General features: G+C 49.6%; 1 protein-coding gene across 4 annotated transcripts in view; it reads left to right on the plus strand.

Annotated features, from left to right (window-relative positions):
* Positions 1 to 15,511, plus strand: part of COLQ (collagen like tail subunit of asymmetric acetylcholinesterase) — a 76,726-nt gene that overhangs the window by 51,681 nt on the left and 9,534 nt on the right. For 2 of the 4 annotated variants that reach the window (XM_077750919.1, XM_077750920.1), the window contains 5 exons: positions 2,473 to 2,612; positions 3,502 to 3,621; positions 4,007 to 4,127; positions 5,580 to 5,682; positions 7,550 to 15,213. In XM_077750919.1, coding sequence (XP_077607045.1) covers positions 2,473 to 2,612; positions 3,502 to 3,621; positions 4,007 to 4,127; positions 5,580 to 5,682; positions 7,550 to 7,619 — 554 coding nt within the window. In that variant the 3' untranslated portion in view covers positions 7,620 to 15,213. Of the gene's footprint in view, positions 1 to 2,472; positions 2,613 to 3,501; positions 3,622 to 4,006; positions 4,128 to 5,579; positions 5,683 to 7,549; positions 15,214 to 15,511 lie in introns of those variants that run through there. The other 2 variants (XR_013331799.1, XM_077750921.1) reach the window with 2 other exon arrangements.

The raw sequence follows: 15,511 nt of genomic DNA on the forward strand, positions 1-15,511 counted from the left end.
GGATGTGATTTGCTGTACATAACCAAATTACAAATCTGAGTGAATCTTTCCTGCACCCAGACAGGGTATAAGTGAATCACGGTGGTACCTGGGGATTGCCGGCTTCCTGCAAGCATCAATATTCTTGGACGTTTGTCTTGAACGGCACAGTGTGAAGTCATACATGAATTCAAATCTTAGCCTCACCACTTATTGACTGGAAAATGGGACAAACACCTGACCCTCTCCGAGGCCATGGTTCTGGAGGAGTTGTTGGGGTCACAGAGCCTCTCCGATGCCACTCACACATCCTTGATTACAGAACATTAGCACTTCAGTTTCCCCAGGGGCGGTAATGACCTGGGCTGGTGGAGTCCGTGTCTCTGCGGGCTATGCTGAAAACATCAGAACACAGGACCAGAGCCCCTCCTACAGCACTATATTCCTGGTTCTTGTCCAAGCCATTGCCACAGCTGGTATCAGATTGGCAAGCCTCCCTTCCCCTCGTGCTGGCATTCTTCTGATCTAGCACATATCTGTCCATCAGCTCAGGAAGGCTCACGGTTGTGGGGAGGTAGCTGAAGCCGCTTCCTTGGGGTCCTGACCACACCTCTCCCCCGGGGTCATTTTGCTTTCTATCCTTCTGGAATCTGCCAACTGTGTCCCTAGTTGCTGGCTGTCCTGGGAAGTTATATAACCTGAAACCAGTGACTGTCTGGTCTCCAGACACCCCCTTACTTTTCCAGGAGGAGGAGTACTTACTTATATCCTTTAAAAAATTTTTTTAACATCTATTCATTTTTGAGAAAGCATGAGTGGAGGAGGGTCAGAGAGAGAGGAAGACACAGGATCTGAAGCAGGCCCCAGGCTCTGAGCTGTCAGCACAGAGCCCAACGTGGGGCTGGAACTCACAAGTCATGAGATCATGACTGAGCCCAAGTCATACACAACCACCTGAACCACCCAGGCGCCCCACTTACATCTTTTGTCAGTCTCCATGTTTCCTTTCTTTCCTCTCTCCCTGTTAGATGGCTCTTGCTCTCGTTCTTTTCTACCAACTGGAGTTATTATTTTTAGACTTTTCTGAAGACCTTTTCTTTCCAGTTAGTCTACATTCATTCATTCATTCCATCATCAAGCATGTATCAGGCCCCTACTGCATATCCAGCCCTTGCGAATGAAAACGGGTATCAATCTTGCCTCTGTGGAGCTGATATTCCACTGGGGGAGATTGACGTTGATCAGATAATCTCACAAGATACAAAATCACAGAGATAAGTGCTGCGAAGAAAAGGCATAGGGAATTGTGAAATTACCCAAGGTGAACATGCCAGAGTGTGAAGATTCAAAAGGCTTCCCTGTAGGAATGATGTTTGAATTCAGATCAGGAGCTAGGTGGGAGGCACCTGGGGAGGGAGGGATGGAGTTGAAGGAACAGTCTAGGGAAATGGCTAGTGCAAATACCGTTTCCTTAGACCAGCAATTCTCAACCTTCGTGTACATTGGAATCATCTTGAGAGCTTTTAAAAGTATGGATGCCTGGGTTCTCTTCTCCTCATTCTTGATGGACTTGGTCTGGGGTGTGGCCTGGACATTAGGACCTTTAAAAGTCTAGGTGAAAACTACCACCCAAGCAGGTCACCCACACTGCAGGGAGTAAATTTCTTAATCATATATGTTCATGACACTCTTCTCAATATCAGTGGAGAATAAGTAGGTGGAGCATTTTCAGACATTCCATTTTCTTCCAGAAGGAATCAAAGAAACCCACCTTCAGAAATTCTTTTGTAAAGATCTTATAAATAAGAACAAAGTAAAATGAATAAAAGTAATAATAAAAGTTATCAGTCAGCATTGTGTTCATTAGCAGGAAGTCCCTATTAATAATAGTCTAAACAAAAAGGAGATTGTTTTTCTCATACCAGGAAGTCCAGAGACGTTGACAGTGGCTGACTTTGGTTCAGCCTCTAAGTGTCACCATCAGGGTCCCATGCCCCATGAGCCCCTGGTCTTTCCTGTATGTTGGTTTCTCTCATACCTATTACCTCGTGGTTGCAATGTGGCTGCTGCAGCACCAGACATGGTGTCTGTCTTCTAGACAGGAAGGAGGAGGAAGCTAGGTCTCTCACCAGCTATGTTTTTTCCTTATCAGGATAGACTTTCTCAGATGCTTACTTGTAACCCTTCTCCCATTACAGACCTTGCATACAAGGTAGCCTGGGAAGTAGAATATCTGTCAAGTTTCTAAAATATAGAGAAAGGGAATGGAGAGTTGGGGAAAGTGCTTTAACACTCAGTGTGGTTAAGGGACCCACAGAAAACCACCTCCTCTGTATCTTGCATCAAGAGTCTCTTTGAGCCTCTTCCCAGGGCCTACCGTAAGATGCTGTGGACTTTGACCTTCTTTGTGTTGTGAAGGTTGCTCACATCTCCCTGGGCTGTTTGGTTTTTGCTTTCTTCGTTCTAGTAACACAGCATTTTGTTGCTTCCTAGAACAACTTGTGATGGGACCCAAAGGGGACAGAGGATTTCCCGGGCCTCCAGGAAGTTGTCTTTGTGGACCCCCTACGAATGTGAATAACCCCTCCTACGGGGAATCCATGTATGGTTCCAGGTCCCCGCATGTTCCTGTGGTAAGGCTCCCGGGAGAAAATCTGGTAGCTGTCCATCGGGACCTCTCACCTGATCCTCTATGAGCTTTGTAAAAGCCTTTTAATAAAACGGGTTTCCCCGTTATACCTGGTACACACTCATTAAGGGAATTGGAAAATAAGGGAAAAAACAAGAGTAGGAAACCAAATTGTCCATTTGGTAGTGGGTCCAATTTAAGTATTTTCAAAGTATTTTCTTTGTCTTTTTTTAAGGACAAAAAATTACAGAAAATTTCAAGTAAATGTAAAAGCAGAACAAATAGTATAACGAACCTCTATGTACCTTCACACAAATTCAACATGTATCAACTGCTGGCTAATCCTGTTTTGTCCCTATACGCACTCACTACTGCCCACCCTCCCTTGGGTTATTTTGAGGTAACCCTGGATTACCTCATCACTTGAATGCACGTGTACTCGTCCATCCATCATGCGGCTGCGCTGTGATTTATTGAGCCAGGGCTCTACTGTCGGATACTTGTAAGGTTCTCCCAGGCTTTTCACTAATGTAAATAAAACTATAATGAACCCCTTTGAGTATAACAATTTTGTTAAGAATCTTTTCCAGATGTTGAATTACTTGATTAGATGACATCACCTTTTTATTTAAGTGTCGGGAACATTTTCAGTGTTTAAAAATTGTAAATCGTGGATGTTCTCATTGCACACCCAGACCTTAGGAGCTGGGTTGAGATGTGGGAATCAGGACATCCCTCCCACCTTTGGGAGGAGCTCCAGAGTGTGATATGCAGACCCCCTTCCCCCTACTGTTACCCAGCCCAAGGATGGAGATTCCGTTTCCTCTTCCCGCTTTTCCCCTGCCCCCTATAGAAGTGATTTCTGGAATCCTCACCAGTGTGTTCCCTGGCAGATTTTTGTGGTCAACAACCAGGAAGAGCTCGAGAGGCTGAATACCCAAAATGCCATCGCCTTCCGCAAAGACCAGAGATCTCTGTACTTCAAGGACAGCCTTGGCTGGCTCCCTATCCAGGTACCCTGAGGCAGACACTCAGGACATACCCCACCCCAGAGAGGGACACAACATGAGAGGAAAGAAGGGCCATGGGTCAGGCCTGGGGCAGAGCTTCCTGTAGTCTGTTTCCATGGAAGGGCTGGGCCTCCTCCTCTTCTCTGCTTCTGAGCAGCTGTCCGTGCCCCTGTCCACCAGAGAGGACCTCCTCTCTGAGCCAGGGTTCCAGGCGGTCTCCTGCCCCCACACTGCCAGGACGCTGTCTTGGTCTGGCCCAGCCTTCCCGCCAAGTGCAGAGCTCTGCCCAAAGAAGGGTGCCTTTCCCGCCAAGACCCAGGGCCTCCATCCCCAGTGCCAATGACCTGTCACGTCACCCCTGGTAACTGTCCTATGTTTCTTCGGCCAGGTGACCCCTTTCTACCCTGTGGACTACACTGTGGACCACCACGGCTCCTGTGGGGACGGGGTCCTGCAGCCAGGGGAGGAGTGTGATGACGGGAACGACGACGTGGGTGATGGCTGCATCAGTGAGTGGGGCCCACCATGGGAGGGCCTGAATGCCAGCTGGCTGAGGGAGGGCAAGCCCCGGGATGCTAGCTCTGGTGGGCTGGGATGACCTCCGAGTCAGAGGGGGTACCCCTGGGCTGCTGTGGGGACGGCCCTCCCATTCAGGACGAATGCTGACTTTTCACTGCCCGAGCATGTCATTGTGGGTTAGTGTCAAGGGTCTGGCCCCCAGAGAAGCCACCAGTCCTTCCTTTTCCCTGAATCCTACTTCTTGGTAAAATCCAGAATATTCCAGTCCACATTCTTTATCAAAAGATAAAGGTGATACAGTGAAAGACGAAAGGGAGCAGCCAAGAATTTGCATCAGGACTTTTACCAGATGGAGCCTTAGTGGCAAAGCCCTTTTAGGGGGGAAGCAGACTTCATGTGGATGGGCTACTGGGATGGGCAGGCGGCACCACACTGGAGGGTTCGCTTTCTTTCTGGTTTTTTTTTTAAATCACGTGACAAAAACAGGCGGTGAGGTGGAAAGCAGGGGATTTGGAACCAGACGGAAGAGAGTTTGAATGCTCCTGAGGGAGGCTATCAGTGAGTGGGGTGACGGAGGGCAGTTCACAGCTCCAAGTCTCACTTTCCTCAACTGAAAATTGACTATGTCGGTGCCAGCCGCTCAGCTCTTTAGAGATTCTGTGCGCTAATGTGCACTTGGTCATCTGGGTATAGTAAGGGTTTGACATCCCTTCACCAAATTATTTTTAAGCCCCTGCTGTGAGGAGCCGGCCTGGCTCAGGCGTGGGGGTGTGTAAACGCTCAGGGATGGGTGCAGGGACCGAGAAGTGGCCAGCGCCCTCTCTGTAGTTGTCCTTCCCATGACAGTTCCCGGGATGGTGATCCCCGGCATGCCGGCTCTGCCTGGAGTCCCTTCTGCCCCTGGTGCAGACAACATCAACAGCAGGAAGGAACCCTGTAAGATGAGAGTGGGGTTCATGCTCCCAGATCCTTCCCTTGTGTGAGAACTATCTGGTGAAGATCGTCTGGGGATCGCAGGGTCACCTTTCAGGGTCCTGGAAGTTCTCTGTAGACTAGAGCCACCATGGCCATCACTTGTGCCCGGCACACGGTCTCCTGATTCTCACTTCATTGGAACCCACAGCGTGCCCTGTGAAGTGGTGTCCACACCCCAGCTTTGAGATAGGGATATTGGGGCTCCGAGAGGCCAAGGGGCCTGCTCTCGCTCTGTCGGCTAACAAGTACTGGAGTGGGCTGGAGCTTGGGTCTCCTTATTCTCTGGCGTGGGATTTGGGGTTCTGAGGGCGTGGTCCCCGGATGTGTCTGAAGCTTTCTGGGAGTCCGTTTAAGAGGGTACATGCTCTGGGTGGATGGATCCTTTAGGCTACACAGTCCTTATAGGCTAAGGTGAGCCCGTCCCACCCCAGCCCCCTCTCAGGGCTACATTTCCCTGTGTCCCTCAGGCTGTCACCGGGCCTACTGTGGAGATGGACACCAGCACAAGGGTGTGGAGGACTGTGACGGCTCTGACTTTGGCCACCTGACGTGTGAGACCTATCTCCCTGGGTAGGAATCACCTCGCATGCTGTTATGACACCCCTGCCTCCCTCTCTGCCTGCCTCCTCCTCTTTCCTTCACAGATATTTTTTTTAATGCTTCTTATGTTCCTGGTACTTTCTAGACAGTGAGGTATGGTGACAAATAACACAACACACCATCCCTGCTCACCTAAGGGAGACAGGCAGTAAACATATAACCACCATACGCCCTCTCAGGGTGGCTGGGTGCCTCTGAGGCCGAGCTCAGTCACCAGCTCCATCCTGGGCCCCTGGCAATCAGCAGTCTCTATGTGCAGCTGTTGCCCCTGGGTGAGCAGCCTCCCAACAGCAGTGGCTGCCATGACCACGTTAGTCTTCTGGAAAGTGGGTCTGGAGGAAGCCCAGTGGAGGGTGGAGGTGCCAGGGCATTTCCAAGAATCTAAGTGTCTGTATAACCGGAGTTCTCTGGAACAACTCCCAGCCCCCGGGGCAGGACTGCGGTGCAGATGAGATCACACCAGCATTAACATCTAATTTTGCTGTCTCATGACTGCTCCAGGAAAACCTCGAGAACTTAGCACCCCCTTCAGGGACCCTTCTAGTTCTATCTGGGGCTCTCTGGTGGGTGTTCACATTGACCTCCATGGTTGACATCTCCCAAGCCAGCTGAAGGACCCTGGCCCTGTGAAATGCAAAACCACACTGCACTCCCCCTAATCGCCACAGATGCAGAGTTGTATAGCATTCTCGGGAAAATGAGAAGCCTTTCCTCCCTAGTTCCTGCTTCTCCGTCGGCTTCAGCATGGATCGCTGGCCCCTCACACCTCCTAGGTCCTTCAGGAGTCCAGTCTCTTCAGTCTTTGCTTTCAACCCTGTTCCTCTGGTAAGCGTGGGCCCAGACCCTCAGTAGGGCTGGGGAATAGACACCAGTCCTGTCTTTCTGTCGCCCTCTCTGTCCGCTCTCTCTTCCAAGGAGGTCTCCTCAGCGCCCAGTCCCCGCAAACACACATCAGCATCTCAAACCAGGCCGGGAGAACTACAGACCTGTGGTCACCCCCAAACTCCAAGCAGTTTAGGCTTGGCCAGGACCCGACTGCATCTCTGTGTCTGTATGTTCTACCCTATCCCTGAAGTGTCCCTGAAGTGCCCTGTCCTCTGGCGCCTGTCAGAGAGGTGGCAGGTCTAAGCTAGTTGATGGCTTCATGGAGACAGGTCAGTATAGACAACTGGACATGGAACATGGGACTGCATAGAGCCCGGGGCTCACCCACTAGCTCCCTGGGGTTACTCAGGGAATCTCTAGAAGCCTCAGGGGATGCTTGTGAATATGGGTATAATGTATAACCATTATACATTAGCATTTGGGCTTACAGAGGTCTAGGCTGTGCTGTCCCATCTGGTGGCCACACATTGCTATTTAACTTTAATTAAAATTAAAAATCAGTTATTCAGTCATACTAGCCTTATTTTCAGACCTCAGTAGACACGTATGGCTAGAGGCTGCCAGACTGGACTGCACAGAAATAGAATATTTGCATCAGTACAGTATGATCGGTGGACAGCACCAGAAACCTTTCAGGTCTTGAGAAGGGAGTGATTCTCTCAGAGATGCTGTGTTAAGAACATGGTTCTCAACTCTTTCCACATAGATCCCTCAGCTGGCCTCAAGGGGAAAAGTCGCAGAGGCCTGACCTCAACTGCCCCAAACCTCCTACCCCAAATGAGAATGAGAGCACTCTGTCAAACCCCAAGGCCCTTTAGTAAGGTAGCAGCAGGGACAGTTGTCTGATGAGGTTGGATCAAACGTCACCAGAGGTGGCCTCTTAGAACATGCCTAGGCAGGAGCTGTTGTGCCCACTGCCCCATGCATCCTGACCCATATCTGCCCCCCTCAGGTCATATGGGGACCTGCAGTGCACCCCGTACTGCTACATTGACTCCACGTCCTGCCGCTACTTCACATGAAAGGCCTGAGGAGGAGGAGGGCTGCATCCCACAGGGTCGGCGGCAGCTTCTCCCCACCCATCGCATTGACTTTGCACCCCCCCGGTCCACTTTCCACCACCTTCGTGTGACAAAAACAAGGACAAACCTTGCTGCTAAGACATGCTTTTAACTCGATCCAACCGGAAGAACTTAGGACCACTGCACCCTGTCTTAACCAAAGTCCTGGAGAACCTTCCACATGCTCCCCCTGGGAACCTTTTCCCATTGCTACCATCCAGCCAAATTGCCGACCTACAGTGCCCTTTTTCTTCCGGAATGTTACTGACCCAGACCATGGACTTGGCTCACAACTGTTACCCACACCTAGACCTGCAGGGCTTTTCGAATTTGTCATCACCCCATTTGGGGCATGTGGTGGACAGGCCTCTCGGCTCCTCTGACCTCCAGCAATGTGGGCATTCTCACCCGGGGCAGCTGGCTGTCAGGTCTCTCCAGGCCTGCGAACCACAAAGCAGGGAAGTGAGCCCGCCTTCTTGGAGTGGCTCCCAGCTCTGGACCCGCTGAGGAACCCCTCAACTGGCCATGGCCCAGCACAGCCTCATGTGGACGCAGCTCCCCCAAGAAGAGACCCAACTGTGAACAAGCCCTGAGAAGGCCACCAAACCGGTGCTCTGCCCCTGGGAGAGGGTGGCGGCCCAGCTGGGATGCTCAGCATGTGAACGGCAGAGCAGTGGCCTTTCTGCTTCTGTTTCCCAAGAGGGTAGCTCCTACGGTTTCACCATCCCCGGCAACACCTTGACCTGGTGGCTCTCAGTACTTTGACCTCTGTCTTGTGAACATCCCTTATGTCCATCTCTTGTCCAGGAAATTCACTACCAGAGGGCATGGCCTCCTGAGTCTACACCTGGGCAGGCTTTTGGTGTTTCCGGTCCTTAGGAAGACACCACCCTGGGTTTCCCCATCTGAGGCCCTACGACTGAGTACCTGTTCTAGGCAGAGACTGTTTCTGTCCTGAGCTCCAGCTCCTGGCTGCCTGTTGACTCTTGTGTATACCCTGTGGCCTTCCCTTTGTGTCTCTGGAGTGCACAGCATTGCCCTCACATACCTTAGCCCCCCATGTTTCTGCAGCGTCGTTAGTCTGGCATGGCTATGAGCTGCCTTGTACCACCATCTTTCCCGAGTGGGGCTTAGCTTTGTTTTGGAAAGATGTCTCCCCAATGGCAGGCCTCCAGTGGGATTTGCCTGTTTGTTATCAGATGGAGGGACGCTGTTGGGCTTTTATGCAGAGCATTTTAATGTGCCTGAGTCTTGGGGACTCAGCAGACAAGAGCTTCGGGCACAGCAGGCCATCACTAGTGGTCTGTAGCGAATGGGATCAGCCCAAGGGCGAGGTCTCCAGAGATGGACACACTGGCCAGCTGGGTTCCCCCAGGCTCTACTGCACCTTGGGGTGATGTTGTTCCCGTGTAAAGCCGCACCTTCATGCTGGTATCCCCAGATGGGAAATCAAGAAATATAAGCAATTTGTTTCCCCAGTGTGGCTTTCTCTTCCCTGGGGGTTTTCACCAGAGTCCCAGCATTACTGGTTGGAATGAGGGGTCTGAATTCACTGCTTCTGAGGCTTTGCAGAGGGTTCTAGAATATGAGCAGTCCCACCCCCTCAGGGACAAGGGAGGAAACTGAGGTTGAGAGATACAGAGAGATTTAGCCAGGGACACAGAGCCTGGTCTTGCTAACCTAGCCCATCCCAGCCTTATTTTAGGACCACGTTTAGAATGGAGTTCCAGCACTGCCCTTAGACCTGGCCACGAGGGGCCCTGTCCTGGGTCTCTTGCCTCAGAGGGCACCAGCCTGGCCCTTCTCTGGCCGCGATCCTCTCCACAGCGCAGGGAGTCTGAGAGGCCAAGGGGACATGGGTACTGGACGCCCCTCTCCCAGACCATGCTCCAGGTACCCAGGAGACCACACTTCCCACCCAAGTGGTCCTGAGCCTGAGGCCTCTTCCCCATGTTTGTCTTCCTGAGTGTGACCAGCACACAGCTCTAAGCATGAGGGGTGACCAGGGACAAGCTGTGTCTAGGGGTTATGGATGAGACTGGCATATGTGGGCCGGAGTTTCCACACAGGTACACACGAGGCCCCTCTCAGTGTGGGCTGAGCCTTGCCCTCCTCGTGCTGCTACAGAACTTGGAGGAATCTAAATATTCCAAATTCAAACCTAGCCTTCCAGGGCTTTATGAAGGTGTGACTGTCAGGTAAGCAGAGAGAACATATTTTTTTTTTATTAAAATTTTTTAATGTTTTATTTATTTCTAGGAGAGAGAGAGAGAGAGATAGCATGAGCAGGGCAGGGTCAGAGAGAGAGGGAGTCACAGACTCTGAAACAGGCTCCAGGCTCTGAGCTGGCAGTCAGCACAGAGCCCAACGCGGGGCTCGAACCCACGAACCGCGAGATCATGACCTAAGCGAAAGTCAGATGCTTAACCGACTAAGCCACCCAGGCGCCCCAGAGAGAACATATTTAAGAACAGTCTGTTAGTTTGGTTATAACGCAAATACTCAGGCATCTGGTGTGTGAGCTTCCACCTCTGCTCTTGTAACGATCCCACAGTGTTAGAAGCGCCGGTCTCCAAGTATTGCAAGGGGGTTCTGAGAGGCCCTGAAAACAAAGGGGTTCAAAGCCACATGTCTTAAGTTACATAATAATAGTAATTCTCTCCCTGTGGCATTGTGAAATGGAGAGATGCAAGGTCGGGGAAGATGGGCTGTCCCCAGCCCTTCCCTGAAATGCTAACTGTGGTACAGGGAGCAGGTTCCCCAGGAACAGGGGCACGCTGTCCTCCAATGGTGACAGGGCCTCCGAAGGAGTGGTGATGGATTCCCTCAGCTGCTCCTGAGGCTGTCACATGGAGTGGCTGAAAATATCATAGGGTCTTCAGAGGTGCAGTTCAGTCACCAAAAAAGGCTATGCCAGTTTAGATGCTTTTGTTGGTAGATGGCATAAAATCCAACTTAAATATCATAAAAACCACAGGGTGGAATTTATTGGCTACTATAACATAAAAATTCCAGTGGTAGGGTGGAGGTCAGACGTAGTTCAATCAAGGCTCCCACTCCATTTCTCTGCTTGAGCTATCCTCTCTGCTATTTGCATATCTCCTGTTTGATTCTTGGGGTGGCTGTTACAGTTTCAGGCTTATATCTGCACCCTACAATATCCAGAGGAAGAGAGAGAATGTCTATTCCAGTAGCTCCCAAGACATTGTTTTTCCAGAAGCCACCCCAAAATCTTACCTTGAGCCTCAATTGTCTATTTGGGGTCATATGCCCATTCCTGAACCAGTGCTTATCATCAGGAGATTGCCACCTGCTAATTGGACTACAGCTGGGCTCCTGAACCCCCTGGGGCAAAAGCTACAAGAACACTCCTAGCCCACTCCCTGGGGCTCTCCAGAAGCACACGGGCTATGTAAGGAAAGGGTGGCTCCTGGCCTATATGGTGGAGAGCAGGAGCGGGGTGAGTGGGTGCTGGGTACACAGTGTCCATCACAGTGGCCGTCTCTGGTTTTACTTTTCCATTTGACAGGAATAGGTGCTGAGCCACTTGAGGCAAACATTTGGGAAGATGCCTCACACCTAAAAAGCTCTTAAAGGATTCTGATAGGTCTACTCATGGGAGGCTGCTTCTCCCAGGAAGCCATAGGTAGGGAAAGAGGCGGCCTAGTTTGCTTTTGTGAAAAAAGGATTGGATTCACATATTTGGGTTTACAGCCTGGATGTCACCAAGTCACTGTTTAATTTTTCTGCATAATTTACTTAACTTTTCTGAGTCTCTTTTTTTCATCTTTATCCTGAGAATAATAGTACCTTGTTTTTAGGGTTGTGTTGAATTTTAGTGATAATATGTTTAAAATTTCTGACCCCTAGAAATCTTTAGGGAGGATTGGGTTTTATCTGTGTCATAATTATTTAGTGACTCAAGCCAAATCAGTCACCTCTTTGGGACCTGGGGTCTCTTTCTCCCCCCTTTGAGGCTGGTTACATGAGTCCACTTTTGACAGCAGTTTGGACCACAGCCTTTACTACGAATCAGTGAAAAAGAGCGGTGGTTCTCAAACTTTGCAGCACATTGGCCCATTTGATGAATACCACCAGGAATGAACTAACAGAAATTTTGCAGACCAACAAAATTCGGTTTACTGACTTGTAGAGGGAGACCAAACAGCAGAGGAACAATGGGGCATTTCATCAAACCGAGAAAGGCAAGATTACGGTAGGATTTGGGGAGAGGTAGAATGTAAAAGGACTGTGGGGACAGGCTCAAAGCAGAGCAAGCAGTGTGTAATGGGGTCGAGGTGAAGCCTGGACTGGAAAGTGGACCCGAGTCCTGTTGCCTTGGAAAACTACAAAGTTAGTTGAAAAAAGAAAAAAGCATGGAATGTTATGCCTGAAAATCCCTATCAGAATTGCTGTATCTGAGGTAGAAACTGAAACTGCTTCTCTGTGTCCAAGTGACTCACGTGGTGCAGGTCTTCCAGGCAAGAGTGGAAAGTTTCAGTCTTACTGATAGGATTGCAAACTGCAGAAGTCTGACAGCCCGAGAGTTTAGTCACAGACGTTCACAGTGATTTTTGTTCAGGTTGCAGGAGTGAAAAGCGAGGCTGGGGCTGTCACTGCAAAGCAAGCAACAGTCACTCAAAGGGAGGAGTGATGATGATACTGCAGGGCTGCAGCGGTGACCGTGGCAGGAAGATTGCTTCCCATTTGCCTTGCAGCTGGCTTGATCAGTGTCTGCTCTGGCACGGGCAGGGGACAGGGCTGACCTTTCCTCTCTCCATCTGGACTGGTGTTTAACCCTCTTACCAGTAATAACGGAGGCTCAAGCTCTGCTCAACTGATCCCCAAAGATCCAAGTCAGCCCACAGCCTCCCAACAACCAAGAAAGCCCAGGGATGGGGTTTGACCCCAGATGTCTTTATCCACCTGCAAAGCCATCTGAGTGACAACTATGTGAGTAAAATAAGGTCTTTAGAGGAACTTTGTAACTAATACTTAGGAAGCGGTGCTTGCAAAAATGGTAAGACACACTTTCTGAGCACCATGGGACAGACACACTGGCCATCCATCACTCCAATGTGGGCATAGAGGACACATGGGTCAAATTGCTTACAAATCTCCAAGCCTCATAATTAGGGCCAATCCTGCTCCAAAGACTGCCTTTAGTTATCTCCCCCAATCCCTCCTCTATAGTGAACCAATTTCAGTGAAACTCAGATCTTGCATTTGTGTGGTAACAGTGAGCTCTCAGATCAAGTATGTTGGCAATTCATCAAGGAGACTGTTAACACTTCACCAACCCAGTTACCACCCATGGGCCCAGAGGCTCCAGGAGTATAGGTTCCTCTCCAGCACCTTCATTTGTAACCATTCTGAGAGGCTGCAAATCACACAAAAATAATGGGTTTAGGACTGCCCCCACTCTTCCCCCTGGGAAATGGAGTAAGAGAACTCACATTGCCTTTATCAGAGGGGCTTCCTCTCTGGGGGGCTCACCTGAGTTCTTTTCAGCCCCCAACAGAATCAGACAACTCTATAAGAAACCACCTTACTGAAGGAAGAAATGGGCTATTTTCCCTGCCGTCTATTCCCCCTTGTCCTACTACATTTATAGAAGGAAAAGGGGGGCCATATAATCATGAAAATCTGCTGCCAAGATGCTAGTATCTCAAGAATTGAATTTGTGATTATTTTGGTTCCTGTAATTTCTTCAAGGACAATGGGTAATTGTCTTGCCATCCTTCCACTCCCTTAATACCTCTTCTAGATTTTGGTTTTTGATGTTCCAATTCATAGAGTACCATACCCCACCGTATGCACCACTCCAGGTTACCCTCAGTCCCACACGTGGGATGGGAAGTTGAAAGCAGTCATCCATAGTCATCACTTGAGGCTCACCAAGGGCATCTGTGTCCTTGCGGCAGGGATTCTAAAGCTTTAGCATTTATTAGGATGACCTGAAAGGCTTGTCACACAGGTAACTGGGGCCCACTTTGGAACTTCCGATTCTGGGGATCTGAAGTACACCTTATTTATATTTCTAACAAGGTCCCAGGGGATGCTGATGGTGCTGGACCAGGGACCACATTTTAAGAGCCACTACTCTGGGGAAACGTCTCATTTGAGAACAATGGCCATAGACCAAATACACTGGGGGAAAGGAGGATTTTGTGTAGGTGGCTTTTTAAATGCTCTTCCATTAAGGATGTAGGATTTATGTCCCTCTTGAATCCAGGTGGGCTTCTCATTGCTTGGAGCAATAGAATACTGTGGATGTGATGCTGTGTGACTTCCCAGGCTAGGTCATAAATGGCCAAGCAGCTTCTTGGGATGCTTATTCTAGGAGAAAGCAGCCATCATGTAAGAAGACCAGCTACCTTGGGAATGCCATGTTAGAGAGGCTCTGGCTGACAGCCCCAAATGAGCCTACTTTCAGCCATCCCCTCCACGGTGCCAGACACGTGAGTGAAGCCAGTTTGGATTCTCTAGTCCTGCCCATCTGCCAACTGAGCACCACTGAGTCACCTCAATTGAAGCCAAAAGGAGAATTGCTCAGCCAAGCTCTGTCTTAAATCCTAACCAACAAACAGATTCCGTGAGATAAAATGTTTTTTTTTAAATGGTTGTTGTTTTAATCCACTAAGTTTTAGAATAATTTGTTACTTAGCAATAGGTAATGAATGGTGCTTTAGGTTGGAAAGGTTAGAAAGGAAGTAAGCTACTCTGAATAGGGCAGAGTGCCAAGTCCAGAGGAGACTTTGCTTGGTTTGGGTGCCCTCTGCAGGAACCTTGGATAGAAATTGGCCTTAACTCCTACATGGACTTTTATTTAACTGGCCAGGAGAAACCCAAGTTGAGAGAGGACTTAGTGATTAAAAGGTCCAGTGTTCTCAGCCACGGTAGGGACATGGAATAGGTGGAGGTAGTAGATTGCAGTAATAGCCCTAATCCTCACACCTCCCTGTATCTACACCTTGCAACTCCTCCCATCATCTGGCAGAATGCACTTTATTTGCCCACCCCTGGATTCTGAACTTGACCCTGTGACTTGCTTTGGCCAATGACACGTTAGCAATTGTGACAGAGGCAGTTGGTTCCTCTCTCACTCTAGCATCTCTGTCTTTGCCATGACAACGTGTAGGGCTAGATCGCTAGAGGGTAAGACACATGGAGCCCACCTGAACTGCCCCAGCTGAGCTGGCCAAGGCCATCCTAGATCAGCTGAGTCTGCAAACTGCCAGGCAAATGGAGCCCGGTCAAGACCAGACTGTCCAGCCACACCCAGTCTTAATCACCAATCCAGACTTGTAAGCAAAATAAATGCTTATTTTAAGCCACTGAATACTGGGATACTTTGTTACAGATCACTGTGTGGCAACAATTAACTGAGGACCATACTCCCTGGAGTGATGAATGTACACCACCACTTCCCCATTGAGAGTCCTGGTTCACATCTAACTCCTATTTCCACCCGAGGAAATGGGAGCCAGTTACAGAATGAGCAGCAGAGGATTCCTAGGCTAGTTCTCTTAACGTGTAATTGTATTCAATCCAAATGTATTAAGTACCCATTAGGTGAAAGATACCGAGAATTTTTAAAAGGAATATGATCACTGCCCACCTAGAAGTCTGCAGACTATCAGGAGCCAAGACTACAAGACTGCTGTGGGCACTGCTGGGTGTGGAATGGACGCAGGAGGCAGATCACTTCCAGCCAGTGAGTGTATGTACATGTGTGTGTATGTGTGGCGTGGCATTCCAGATGGAAGCAATTTGATGTGCTAAAATAACTAGGATCTGTCCAGGGATTCAGTTTAACCCCTGCATGGTTCTTAGGTTCAAAGCCAGGTCTG

This window comes from Crocuta crocuta, unplaced genomic scaffold (assembly GCF_008692635.1).
Source record: "Crocuta crocuta isolate KB4526 unplaced genomic scaffold, BGI_CrCroc_1.0 scaffold279, whole genome shotgun sequence".
Lineage (NCBI taxonomy): Eukaryota > Metazoa > Chordata > Mammalia > Carnivora > Hyaenidae > Crocuta > Crocuta crocuta.